This window comes from Mycteria americana, chromosome 1 (assembly GCF_035582795.1).
Source record: "Mycteria americana isolate JAX WOST 10 ecotype Jacksonville Zoo and Gardens chromosome 1, USCA_MyAme_1.0, whole genome shotgun sequence".
In the NCBI taxonomy this organism is placed as follows: domain Eukaryota; kingdom Metazoa; phylum Chordata; class Aves; order Ciconiiformes; family Ciconiidae; genus Mycteria; species Mycteria americana.
In genome coordinates, this window is record NC_134365.1 from 76,612,085 (window position 1) to 76,626,445 (window position 14,361).

Consider the following 14,361-nt stretch of genomic DNA (forward strand, 5'->3'; position numbering starts at 1 on the left):
TCACGAGATGTTTAAACATTTCCAGAACCAAAGCAAACTGCCACAGACCAGAAAAGGAGGAGAGCGAGGGAACACCAGGCACTTAAGGGTGCTGAAAGTTTATACCACTTGAAACGTCACTGAACTTTCTTAGCGGATGGCCAAGATGAGAAGCTCTATAAATGCCGCTGCCCTGTATTCCAGCTTCACCTGAGAGTCCTTTCACTGAGACTGTCTATTTCTCCTCCTCAGATCCGTGTTTCTGGTGCTACACCACCAATGCATCCTCCAGTGACAGGACAATAAAGACCACACTTTCCATAGTCCATGGTATCTATACAGACTCATAACACCCTTCCTAGAAATAACCAAGTAAACAGGCTTCATCTGCTTTTCCCTTCTCAAGCAAGGCTCAGTTACGTGAGATCAATTTCAGCATTCCCTCCTAACCCTGTGTGATGTCTAATTCATGTCTCACCTAACTCCAAGCACTCTTTCCTATAATTCTGATCTCCAGTTCGTATCAAGATGATCCTGCACGGATGTAAGATTTGTTGTTTTTCCTGTGGAGAACTCTGGATACTTTATTTAGAAGAACATAGCCTTTTTTCTACAAATCCCATTTCTGGAGTCATATGACTGCAAAAAAAAAAGTAAGACTCTAACCCCACCAGGTTATGATAGAAAGGTGGAAACAATTACCCAAAAAGACTCAGAGGCCTAAGGGCAAAAAAATATATTTGATTTTTTAAAACTCTTATGTCAATCTTGCAATGTGCTTCGGTGAGGACAGAAACTTGGGCTTAACATAAGACCGTTCTGGAATGTAATTTAAGCCCTTGTGCACACTTTAATGTTGTTTGGGAAAAATTAAGCACAGGCAAATGAAGCATATTCCCTAGAGGTTCATCCAGCCCAGTACTGAATACCCAGCATCCATTCCAAGAAAGCATGGGATCTCACAGGGATGTTTATCTGCTTGAAGCTAGCCACCTGCTTCACACATTGTAGATTATGACCAACACCTTGCCTCTTATGTCTGACTTGAAGATCTCAAAGAGGGTATTCACTACCTAAAGTAGTTTTGCCAGGTGAAAACATTTCCTGACTGTTAAAAGAATAATTTAACAGGGGAAAAAATAATGGACAAGATTCTGAGCTACTGTAACCTGGCGCAGCTCTCATGGAATTACCACCAGATGATCTAACCAGTTGTGCAGGTTACATACTACTGTTCTGACACAATACTCTCTCAGATCTGCCAGAGATAATATTGTACATCTACTGAAGCACTGATAATCCATACAGACCCACGGATGCCTCATGCAAAAAAACGCTGAAAATACCCCATTTAGAGATGCTTCTGTTTCAAGCACATTGCTTTGTCCCCTCTTCCTGGAGTTTCTTTGCTATCAGGACTATCCGTAGGAATAAAAAGGATCTTATTACACTTTTAAAATGTATTATAGCTAAAAAACATTGTAAATATCCTGCTGCAATTCTGTATCCTGTTTCCCCATTACCTTTTCCATTCATTAAACATTTTCTTTCCTACTAGAGCTATGCTTGAGGAAAGTAAGAAATCCCACATACTTAAGCTCATAAAGTCTGGATTCCTCCCCTGTTCTGACACCATTAAATTCAGCTAAGTTATATCAGAGAAAGAACAGGACCTACACTGTTCCAAGAAATTAGGATTCTCCCTTGAAGTGTTGGATATTCCCCCCATATGAAGCCACCTAAAATCTACTTTCCCATCTGAAAGGCCAAGCGTATGTCATAGATATCTGCAAACATCCTGTGTCTTCTCAATGGCTCTTACTTTTCCTCAGTGCGCTGGCTTCACAATGCTGTATAATTTCCACTTGGCTTCCTACTAAACTTCCCCGGTGGCTTCCTTGCCCATTTTCTTTCCATTAGGGGAGACTCTACCACGGAAGAAAATAAGGGAAGTGCTGTGTCAGAAATCGCAGTTCTTGATCTCTTCCCACTTCCTCTGATGAAAATGGAAAAGTGGGAATAAATATTGGTGGGAAAGCCTGCTTTATCTACTATTATGCCACAAACCTCAACCGCAGCAACTCTTGCAACACTTTGCATTTTCTTAAAGACTCACACTGGAGTTAGGTGATTACATGAGGACCTTAGCTTTCACTGAAAAACAAAATTAAAAATTTAAATTAAATTTAAAAAAAAAAATCAGGTCTTCATGGTTCCAGATTCAAATTCTAAGGTTTCTCAGATAACAATATACCCCGAGAGTATGGGGTGGCAAGAGTCAAAAAAAAAAAAAAAAGGTTTGTTTGCCTACAAAATCTCAATATTATTAGGTCAGACTTATGTTTGGTGGAGAGTGCAATTACTCATGATGTTTGAAAATACGGGCTTGATTGTGCTCCTCTCCCCTAGCTGCAGGAGCAGGTACTGCCTACTCCTCCTTTCTTCCAGCAAGTCAACACAACTGCCAACATGCGATCCCTAGGTTATTTCCTTGGCCACAGAGTGATGCCGTACACTGTGGCTTGCTTGCTAGCCAGAAAGGAAGGCAGTTCTGTGACATAAGAACGCAGTCACTGAAAGCAGCCAGAATCCTGCACAGTCTCACTTTGCTTCTTTGATTAACCAGACCACAAATTTGCAGTTGTTCATTAAACTACCTACCAATATCGAAGCAATTCTAGCAGCAAAGGCTTTAAACCCACCTCTATTGGCTCTTCTCCCCCTTTGGTTTGATTGTCGCCCACCTCTCCACTCTCATAATTGCTGCTCTTCTCAACCCACAATTCCGATTTTTCTACAGTCAGACGTAGCTGATCAAGATCAGCCTTGATTTGCTTGTAGTTATCAACATCTTGATTAGACACCAGCAACTGAACCTGGAAATACAGAAAATTGTGAAGCTATTACATCAGGAGCACCAGCACTTACGCCTGGGTAATTTGCTTGACAGTTTCCATTCTAAGCCTCTCTTTTCAGGTGCTTTACGTAACCTTCCCTATGAAATTGAAACATGGCACACGCAGGCTTTTTAGCCCCCATTCATCAAAAACCTTTAACAGAGCTGGAGACTGTAGTTGCCCAAAACAGGATAGTTACAACATTGACAACATTCTCTCGCCTTCTTTAATACGCTGTGGAACATTTTCAGCACAAGCACAGATTCACAAGCTCTTGAGTTCTATGCAGTTAGCTCTGATGCAATGATTATGATCTTCATGGTATTCAAACAATACAGTTACATGGTATTAAAACAACACAGTTAGAAATAGCTTATCCCATCAGCCCATTACTTCACAATAAAAAAAAGAAAAAAAAAAAAAAAAGATGATATGACAAGGAATCAGGACATCCAAAGAAAAGTCAGAATGGCCAGCAACTTCAGTGATCACCTATATCACCATAATCAAATATTGAAAAATAACATGTTTTCAACACTGTTAGGCCAGCTTAGAAAAACTTGTTTGAATAGAGCTCATGAACTGACTTTCAGGTTCATCTGATTTCCCACCATCTGAGTGGTTGCCTCTACTAAGATTAATCTCACCTCTTTATCTTTTTTTGTACTGCTCAAAATTATGTGGGTTTTTTTCACTGTTATTTGTAGTTCTTGATTTAGCATGATCTACACATTTCCTTTCTTTGTAATGCTCTTTGCTCTCCCAAGATTATTAATGAAGATAATATACAAAAAACTAACAACAATCTTTACAGTAAATCAATAAGCACTATTACAAAATCACACTTATGTAAAAGATTATGGTCACATGGCAGATAAGAACACTAATAGGGACATTCTTTTTAAAAAAAAATCACTACTTGCAGGCAAATATTCACTATTTTGTAATATAAATTTTTCATCATCTTCTCTCTTAGCTTAGTAAAACCTTGTTATTTTACAGAATTTCTGAATGCTGCTCATTCACAGACATTCGTATTCTATGTTCTCTACAGCCTTTTTTGTTTACTTGTCAATTAGCTTTTCCCTTCCTTTACGAAAACATGTTAAGCTACTCAACCCTTGCTTACCTGGGAATAACAGCTATTTATGCAACTAACCAGCATGGCCTAACTTTAACAATCTGGTTGGAGGCCATTATGCTACGCTGCAAAAAACATGAAACAAAAGCTTCCCAGATCTTTATCATTCATCTGTTTTTAAAAAAGAGAAACCTCCACATCTTACATAACGATGAGACAACACGCTATCAAACTCCTGAAATAAGCATCAGATGGTCTTATCAACATATGTTATACAGGGTTACGTAACAGAGATGTCTCTCTCATCCAGCCCCATGACATCAGATCTCCCCATCCTAATCCACTGACACATATACTGTTATCAAGCAGACACAATTAAAGCCAAAAACAGGCTTGGCTCTATTACTCCCTTCCTGTTATTTGGGCATATCTGTATCATGCAGTGGAGCACAATGCAAAGACACCTGACTTAGAACTAGAAACACCACATGAATAACAAGAGAGCTTTATAGCCAGCCTAAGTAGCCCTAAAAACAGCAAAGTCTTACTGCTGACACCGGTACACTGCTTGCAGAACATGAGCTAACAACTCTGTCTCTGAGGGATCACTACATCATGTCTCGCTGTGAGATGCATGTGTCCCAGCTGTCACCACGGACCTACATTTTCAGTAATGAATGCTATGCCAGAAATAACTATTTCAGGGTACACAACTATAATATACACTAGCACATATGTTCAGCTCTAACGAAAAAAAAAAAATCTCTGCTGAATTTGGACCTTTAAGGAAATAACACTGTCATGCTACAAACAGCACTTTAGGTAACTAAAGCAGCCTTTGGAAAGACTTTCCTCACAGTGAGTTTCCTGGAATAAAGCTATGCCCATCTATACCTGTTTAAATGCTTGCAGAACTTCTGCTCTCTGGCTGAAGTGCTTAAATAGCAGGTGCAGAGCACCTGAGAGCAAAGGAGGGTAGTCATGCATGATGAGGTGAATGAGGACCCGTAAAAAAGTTCTGCCCCCTTCATCATCAAGCTGAACCGCATTCTTCTCCTTTCTGCAACAGAAATGGGAAAAAGGACCAAATAAAGTAAAATAATTAAGAAAAAATAAAAGCTTTTGACATAAATATGCCCGTACACACAATCTTCGTTTGACAGAGCTCTTAAAACCAAATCAAATACACTGCAGGATGGAAACTATAAACATCACTTTAACATATTTTATAAGGACTTCAATCCTACAGTTATGTGGTGTTGCAGCAATCTTGTAGCAGAATGGACACTACGGAATGAAAGTATGTATGAAATGTGTCAAATATTGTGATTAAAATCCATATTGTAAAAACATTTATTTATGGCTTGGTTAAGTTGTGCCAAGCTCATCCCCAATCCAAATTAATTGAAGTAAACAGCATTTCATCAAAGATTAATTTGGCCCTTTTCTTTTCACACCTTCCCTTTTCAGCTACTATTAAAATTTCATTTAAGAAAAAATAAGCTCAAAAATAGTAAGAATTGCCAAAAGCATCATATTTCTGGAACGGCAGATAGCAGATTTACACTTAACATATCAAAGCAGAAATAATGTTTCCAAGAAACCATTCAGTCTCTCTGTTCACTTTAAAGATGCAGATGCCAACGGCTGTGTGTTGTTTTACATTATGGGAGTTCAGGGAGAGGACTGGAGGCATTGCTCTCACTGGTAAAGATTGAGAATGCATAAGGGACCGAGAGAGGAAAGATCAGAACGCCCATATTGCGGATCCTTCTCCCTAGCTCCAAGAAAAAATTTAAAGTCTATGGCCTTGTCTAAATGGAATTAATTTTTACTAGTATAATTATAATTATACCCATAAAATTAAACCAATATAGTGATAATGGTAATAACTCTCCAGTGTGGATATCTTCTGTGCCTTTTTTGTTGTTGTTGTTCACAGCGTAGCTGAAACCACTTCCAATATTCTGCAAGCATAACTTGTGATCTACAGGCCTCTGGTGGTCCAGAAGATCATGGCAAGTGGTCCACAGTTGATTTGAGGAATCATATGAAAGAGATTATTGTTGACATAACTTTCTTAGTAAGTTCAAAGACAAGGTGCAATGACAACTGGTCAGGTAATCTATGGGAAATACCAAGGGTCAGCAGTAACCTACTGATCCAAGAAATTTGGGGCTACAGCCATAAGGTACACTAAGAAAAGGTCTTTCATTAAAAGCACCCATGTGAGGCATTATAAGAGAAATAAATAATTAGTGTGTTTTAGCCCAATACACCTGTACACCATTCCCCAGCTGCCTTTTGGAACAAGGCAAAAACTTTCTACCAGCTCTTATAACTAGGGGGGGCATTTCCAATCCTACAGCCATCCATACCCACTGGGCTCTTTGCTTGTTTGAAATCCAGGTCTTTTCTAGCACTTTTCTGTCTATGTAATAAGTAGCCATCAAAGGAAGAGAAAGAGGTATGACAACGCCCACAGAATAAACAGAGATTGTCCATGAGAACTATCAACGTGAACAAAGAGATTAATAGAGAGATAAAACTTCAGATAATATACCTGCCAGCAAACATGGTTTCAGCCTGAGCTGCAATTTCGTCTATGTCAGGAACAATTGCTGGAAAACAATCAAAATAAAAATAAATTTTAAAAGGCCAGTGATAATTGTTTAATCTGCACAGCAAAAAAGAACCCTGTTCCTCTTTAAAGTAGATGTTATCAAGTAAAGGTCTAACTACACATTCTTCCACTAGGCAAAATTCACTAACTGCAAGAGTAGTAGGGAAGAAACAGGACAAGGGGCAGAGTTAAACTGTGTATTACTATTACTGAGGGAGAGCCAAATTGTAGTGATGAACCAGAGCCCTGTGGTGCTAGGAGCTGTACAAACCACCACCAGTGACGCATAAATGACAGAGAATATGAAACTTACTTTTTTTTTTTTTTTTAGATGAGCCAACCTCCACAAAGCAGCTAAATGAGACACATGAACTTCAGAATATTTATCATAAGCCAAATCATTTTGCTTTAGAATAGCTTTAATATACCTTACTACTTAAGACTTTAGTACTCCTTAGCCACCCCCATTATACAGCACCTCCCGTTAAAGCAATTCTCCCCTACTTGAAGGTGATCACACAGACAGCTATCAGCTTTTGGAGCACTTCTGTGTGCACGGGAACACTCCCTGGAAAGCCACTCCATTCCCATACCACATTCACCTCACTTAAATCTGTCCTCATTCAACCTCAATCATTTTTTCATGACCTACACTTCACGGCATTTGTCATCGTGCAGTGTTTTGGGAAGAGTACAAATAAGAGAATCAATTCCATAATGGGGAAAAAGGAATCACATTTTTGTTAGAGGAGGTCAGGCCAGCAAAAATCTTATTTTTATGGGATTCCTTAAGATTTTCATTTTTCCACAAGCTTTTCAACTTTAAGCAGCATGCATCTTTCCGGTATAGCTGAGTTAATTGTTTGCAGTAGTCTACACAGAATTATTTTACATTGCAATACAATAGCAACATTTACCTGAGGCAATCCCTGGTGTGTCAGGCGGGGATGTTGTAGAGCTATCAACATTTTCATTGTTTTCCCCAAACTCCCTCTTATAGATGGACAGCATGTAGGATATTCTATAGTCCAGTCTAACACTGAGAATAAACTACAAGAAAAAAGTTTAAAATAAGACTTTTCTTCTGCCTTTGGTAACACAGGTCAGGATTTTTCTGTGGTGGAACATATAGGGATACATGATTATTTTAAGTACATATGTCCACTACAAAAAAAGAATCCATTACATTCATCAGTTTTCTGTGATTTCTTTCTTTCCTCTGACCACCCTGAGACATACTGAACTCTGCCCTATCGACTGCTGCATACTAAGCAGCGGACTGGATTTGTCCAGGGGCTCCAGCACGCTGCCTTGTCCTCACTGCCTGCGAGCCAGATCAGTACATTCAAACCCATGTCGAATCTGATTATTTCATATTTCAGCTGGACTTCTAATGCCCCATGAAGATAAGAAGTGGAGCGCGATTGCGAGTAAAGACGACAGGCTCAAGGCTCACCCTCTCAGATGTCTGACAGCCAAGGGCAGTGATGCTGCAGTAACTCCAGGCTCCCATGAAGTGAAGCGCAAGCCTGGTGGTGTCTTTTTTTACATTGCTAGTGATCAGCTGAGGATGTGAGGAGCAAACAGCATGTCCTTCATGAGCTCCTAGTAGTGTTGCCAGCATGCAGCAAAAAAAAGGGTTGGCTTTGGAAGCTACCACTGTAATGGTAGCAGAGATCCCCCTCACCCAACGCTCTGCTTTCTTCTAATTGTTGGTGCCTTTTGCTCCCCAGCTGTGAAATTGGAAACTCATAAGGAAAAATCCTAATTCAAACCTGGAAGTGCTGCTTTTATATCGGAATAGTGAGGAAAATAACTTGGCTGGAGACATTAGTACCAATTTAAGGAGTGACACGTATACATCTGACACTTCACCAACTGACTGCCCATCAACTGAGTTTCGGTGTTTCCCACACTTATGTTCCTTGCCCACAGTAAATGTAACTGTACAGTGATAAAGGTTTAACATCATTTAACACATTTTACAATCAGTGGGGATGAAAGTACATATGTTAAGTTACCAAGACTCAGGCTACAGGTGATGACTTAGCAAATGGTGGCAACCTGTTTCTTTGATCTCTAATTAAAGTCAGACGAGCTTCCCAGATCCAGAATACTGTAATAGGATTTGACTAGGGTAAGTAGGACTATGCCATCTAAAAGCAAATAAAATGTCAATTTAAGAAACAATATCTTTTCTTTAAAGTCTTCTAACAAAAAAGAAAAAAAGGCAGGTTTATTTTGGTTCCATGATCAAGTTAACCTACAATTGTACAAGCAAGATTTTTAAAAATAAAAATTTCCCAAGTCCACGTGTAGTCAACTAAGTCTATCAGGCCATCTGTTTAATTCTGGCTGATGGCAGAATGGAAACTGTTAAGTAAAAAATGCCTTTACTTAAAGGAATAAGAGGATATATTGAGAATTAAATCATTATAAACTGAAATATTTCTTAGAATAGAATAGTTTTAATCACCACTGTACTAGCTTTGCATGATAATACAATAAATCTAAAATATCTTACTCGCCTTTTAGGGTAATAGCACAGTAATGAAAAGTAACATGATTTAAATTAATCCTTCTTCATTGCATATTAAACGAAACTGAATTATTTTGTATTTCTTGCGAACCAAGGTCATATATATGCACATTTGCTGTGATTCACCCAACATATAACAATGTGCTAATCTGCAGTAATTTGACCATGTGACTAAACCATAACTAACAAGCCACAGATTAAGTAACAGATTAGGATTAAATACTCTCCAATCCCGGGTGCTCTTGCACGTGCTGTGAAAAAGGAAAGGATGAGACAAAATGTGATTCTCCTGCCTATGAGCAGACAGGGAATGCACAGGACAAGGTTGGTATCCTGGAATCATCCTCCTAGGCATCAACCAGTAAAGCAAGACAGTATGGAGAGAAATTCAGTCAAAAAACAAATGAAAATGGTATTATTTACATGATATAACTTCATAACACTCTGACCTTCACCATAAGCCTTAAACTAAAGGAGCTCTGGAACCAAAGTATGCAGTACTGCGGATACTCTAACAATTGATAGTCTTTCAGATGACAAGTAATTAAGGTAATCTAAATCATTTATAAGCAGTCAGAACAAATGGAATCCTTCAAAAGTGACAACGGTACCAACAAATCCGCAGAATTTATAGAAAACACTGAAACATTCCTTCAGGGCATAAGTATTGCAGAAACTGGGATTTGATATACAGAACAAATGTGTGCCACTTCACTTACTAATAGCACAAAGTGAAAATTGTATCTCAGGAGGCACGCTAGTATCATATAGCTTGTCAGTTCAGCTGAGACAGAATCATAGCAGCCCACAGACTATTCTCAATCTAACCATGGAAATCCAAAGTGGACTTCAAAAGTGCATGGCTTTGCATGATTTCAGTGCGTCTAGGTCCAATTCTGCCATTCACCAAACTACTGTAAAGGAAAAGTCAAATACTGAAGTCAAATAATCTACCCCAGTGTAAAGTGAGTGTTAAAGAGACTAGAAACAGACACACTGTCTTCAGAAAACATTAGTGAGGCAGATTAAAGCACAAGTTCTGCCTTTTCACAGTTATAGTGAGAGAGTTTTTACAGCATCTACTTCCTTCAGAAGGGAAGTAGGTGTAACAGAGTGAGGATCACAACTGTACTGCTGTTCACACAGAGGAGTATTCTTCCTCGTATCAAAGTCTTATTTTTACAATGATCAGCCCAGTGAATAGTAATGATTCAGGTAACAGAACTTGCTACTATGTGAATAAATAAATAACTGAGAAATGGCTGCTATGTAATATTCCGCCAATCATTATTACCTGCAAAATCTCAATTATTTTCAATTTGGTGTCCATTACGATCACATCTTCACTGTCTGAGGTGCTGGCTTGCTTGCTTGGGTGAATGCTTGGCTGTACATCAGGGGCACTGATGGGAAATATAGATCCTCTGCTCAGTACCATTTGGGTCATCATCTCTCCTACACCATGGATGGTCCTCATAACATTGTTTCCTATGCATTAAACACAAACACAGATATATTTGCCATCAGTAAAGCTTGCTTGCAAAGCTATGTATCACATATACACCCATGTCATCAAACCCCTTTACAGTCTTAACAGGCATATTGAAAAATAAGTTCTCAATTCCTGATCAAAACTCAGGAGAAGGAATTCATTCAAATTACCCCATGGTTTGGGGACAATTTGCTACACTGATTTTCCAAGAGATCATTTCTTACAGGGCAACAGATGGAAAAGATGCCAAAACCTCTCCACAGCTCTGTTAATATGTTCAAGAAATCTTAAAAGTAGAGCAAAAGGAATCTCAGTTGTTCACATAATCCACTCCTTTGTCTGAAAGGACATATTATCTACATCTAAGACCATTTCTGAAAGAGGTTTGTTTAACCTGTTTTTAAGAATATTTAAGTGTTGCATATCCCACATTATACAGCATCCCTAGGCAAGCGATTCCACTACTTGACTACGTTTATTGTTAGAAAACTTTTATTGGTATTTCATTTTTATCTTCTATTGCTGCAATTTATGACCTTGCTTTGCAGACAAATGGGAGGAGTTGATTTTCCATGACTACTTCCACTGATGTCTTCGCCATGACGACTGGACATAATATACATGCTTGACCGTAAGGTTGCTTTTGGCATTGCAGAAGCTGGAAGGAGACCATCCAAGTATCTTATATGTCACACTGAGAGACAGTAAAGATTTGAGGCTGTGCAAGTCTGATCAACCTCTGTATGTGGTCCAAATGACAGGCCACAAACCAAAGCCACAAACCAAACACAACTAGCCGACCATCCCTCTCCTAAAAAGTCCCAGGAGAGTGTCAGGCCCTGAAGGCTGTCCTGAAGGTCAAAATAATACCTGTAATCACAGTGCCCTTCATAAGTTATACCTGGGGGAAAAAAATCATTTTACACTCATGTGGCAAAAAAATTCAGTCCAGTCTAGTTGCAATGGTACCTACCACTGATGCCAGTTCAGCAAAATCTACTAAGAAATACCACCTGTTCCCATAGATTATACTGGTCGATCTTTATAGTGAATTTTGATATGAAAAGCATCTCAGTGAATCAATGACTATCTTCTTCCAAAGGTGGGAAGGTGGGGAGAAGAAAGAATGAGTGTATCATGCTACCTAACTACATGAATTAGTTTCCTTTCTTGCAAAGCACAGATCTGAATGAATGGAGGAAAGGAAGGGAATGATAGCACCTCTTCACAGAAAGAGTGCCAAGACCTAGACTACACCAAAGGCAAACAAAAGAATGGAGGAAATGTAGCTTTGCTGAGGTAAGCCTGAATAGTTCTTATTATGTCTTCTAGTACACTTTAATCACCATGCAACTGACAAGTTTTACTCACACTGAAGAGATCATCTTCCCAGATAATCTGCTGTAAAAAGCCAAAGCTATATTTTATTTTGTTAGCAATATCCTCCTCTTATGCCCTTCTTTCTTCAATCCACAGAGCTCAAGTACTGCATGCAGGGAAAGAGGACGCCTTTGGCCCTGACTTTAAAAGGAAAACACATAAAGAATTTTCTTTTTCAAAGTGAATGAGGCAGATTAATGTCACGTTTGAGGTCCCATTAGGCATCCAGTCTGGTGTGCAATCACTCTGAATTGGTCTTTTGAAAATAATACAATAATCCCTACAAAGGAGGGAAAAAATGTATTTCTAACTTTGCATGATGTTAGGAAAAAAAAGCTAGAAGTCAAACTAAGGGCTAGATCCTCACATTAGGCAGGCACAGAAAGTTCTCCTAACTGCTTACACCAGCATAAAGCAAATAAAATCATTCCAAATACCCTTCTTGCTGCAAAATGAAAATGGTGCATTTTCCTTTCAAATCAAACAAAACAGCTGGGGAATAACATAGTATGGATCTCTCTCTCTCTCCCCCTCCCCACCCCTTTCTCCCAGTGTGCTAAACATTTATTTGCATTGACCATCACTCAGTACACCCTTGTAAAGCTAGATTACTCAATGGAGGAGCTTCAACGCTTAAAGTAGCTTCAGTTAAACTTTTTGCATTTTCTTCTTCAAACTGTGAAATGAATGACCTCATTCATATCATCCTGTCCTTACCGCTGACTGATAAGCCCATAACAAGACCTATAGGTTCTGCAGTTGCTTTGTGGCCTGTAATACCCCTGCTCTACAGCTCAGTTGAGAAGTCATCATCCTGTCTCTCACATGTTTTCAAAATCCCTTTCACTCAGTTGTACAGACATGGATATAGAGGCACTGCTATTTGGAAAGCTCAGGAATTCTTTATAAAACAACTTGAGTCAATGGGGTTACCAGTTGATAATTAAACCACTTAAGTTGAAGATAAGTCCAGAAGATATTCTTCTCGAAAACTAGATACAACTGCAGTTTGTCCCAAATGAGGCAGAAAAATTCCACTTTATCTTGAAAAGTTCCTGCCCACCCTTCAAGACTGAAGTCCACTCAGTGTAAAGTTAACAAAAAAAGTAGTGTCTTTTGGACAAGGAATCAAACAACATCTTGGGTGGACCTCATGTTCTTGCAGAAAGCAAGCTGGGATTTTGCTAGAGCATACATCCTGCTTATTTCTCAGCTGTCACTGGGGGGCTGCACAGGCACCACAGGGGATGGGATTCAACTCCCTCTGTGACCAAGGAATTAGTCACTCTCTCTGCATTTCAGGACCACCTCCATAAATGAGGAGACTACTTTCTCCATCTCTAAAAAGGACAGTGAGAGGCCTCATATAACAAAGACTGGGAGGCACTCAGCTAATGTGATGACTGAGCCTATAAAAGCATCTAGGAAATAAAAAGAAATTAGATGACTGCTGTCCTTTCCCCTTACCTGCGGAACACCAGCGGTAAAAGATGGTACAAACCAGTGAGCAGTAGCTATGAAGCTGCTCCCCAACAGCATTGGTAACAAGGATAAACTCTCTGTCCACAACATTCCTGTACTATTGACCTTCATGCGACTGATCTAAACAGCTAGAGGCAGGAAAGCAAAGAAGGATTAAGGTGGTACTTACTATCACTACCATTTCAAATTGTATTTCATTAATGCATAGGAAAGGATTTTAGTGAGAGAGAAGTCTACTTAATCCAGTTTAGTATTTACAGCTGAAATGGGTAGTGACTCAATACTGCATTTTTTCTGTCAATAACAGCAGTGAGACAAGGTGTCACGGGTAAACCCATCTTGGAAAACTTTTTAACTAACTGCCTGATGCTACCATTATTTTCAATTAACTCAGAGCAGGCTTGGGGAGAACATTCCCAGAGTGAAAATAATACAGCAACTACAGCAATTAAGCTTTCTTTTCAGGAAAAAAATTAACAACTATGTTTTGTAGGGTGCTGATGAAATGTAACCATCTCTTAGGAGTAAACAGCAGTCACAGAATCACAGAATCGTACAGGTTGGAAAAGACCTTTCAGATCATTGAGTCCAACCATAAACCTAACACTACCAAGACCACCACTACACCATGTCCCTAAGCACCTCATCCAAACGTCTTTTAAATACCTCCAGGGATGGCGACTCAACCACTTCCCTGGGCAGCCTGCTCCAATGCTTGATAACCCTCTCAGTGAAGTAAAATTTCCTAATATCCAGTCTAAACCTCCCCTGGCGCAACTTGAGGCCATTTCCTCTCGTCCTATCACTTGTTACCTGGGAGAAGAGACCGACCCCCACCTCTCTACAACCTCCTTTCAGGCAGTTGTAGAGAGCAAGAAGGTCTCCCCT

At 39.3% G+C, this 14,361-nt stretch overlaps 1 protein-coding gene across 3 annotated transcripts in view; it reads right to left on the minus strand.

Moving 5' to 3' along the window:
• Positions 1-14,361, minus strand: part of ITPR2 (inositol 1,4,5-trisphosphate receptor type 2) — a 269,451-nt gene that overhangs the window by 152,439 nt on the left and 102,651 nt on the right. For all 3 annotated transcript variants that reach the window (XM_075506773.1, XM_075506765.1, XM_075506756.1), the window contains 5 exons: positions 10,414-10,607; positions 7,498-7,630; positions 6,521-6,578; positions 4,852-5,017; positions 2,682-2,855 (listed from right to left, as the gene is read on the minus strand). In XM_075506773.1, coding sequence (XP_075362888.1) covers positions 2,682-2,855; positions 4,852-5,017; positions 6,521-6,578; positions 7,498-7,630; positions 10,414-10,607 — 725 coding nt within the window. The remainder of the gene's footprint in view (positions 1-2,681; positions 2,856-4,851; positions 5,018-6,520; positions 6,579-7,497; positions 7,631-10,413; positions 10,608-14,361) is intronic.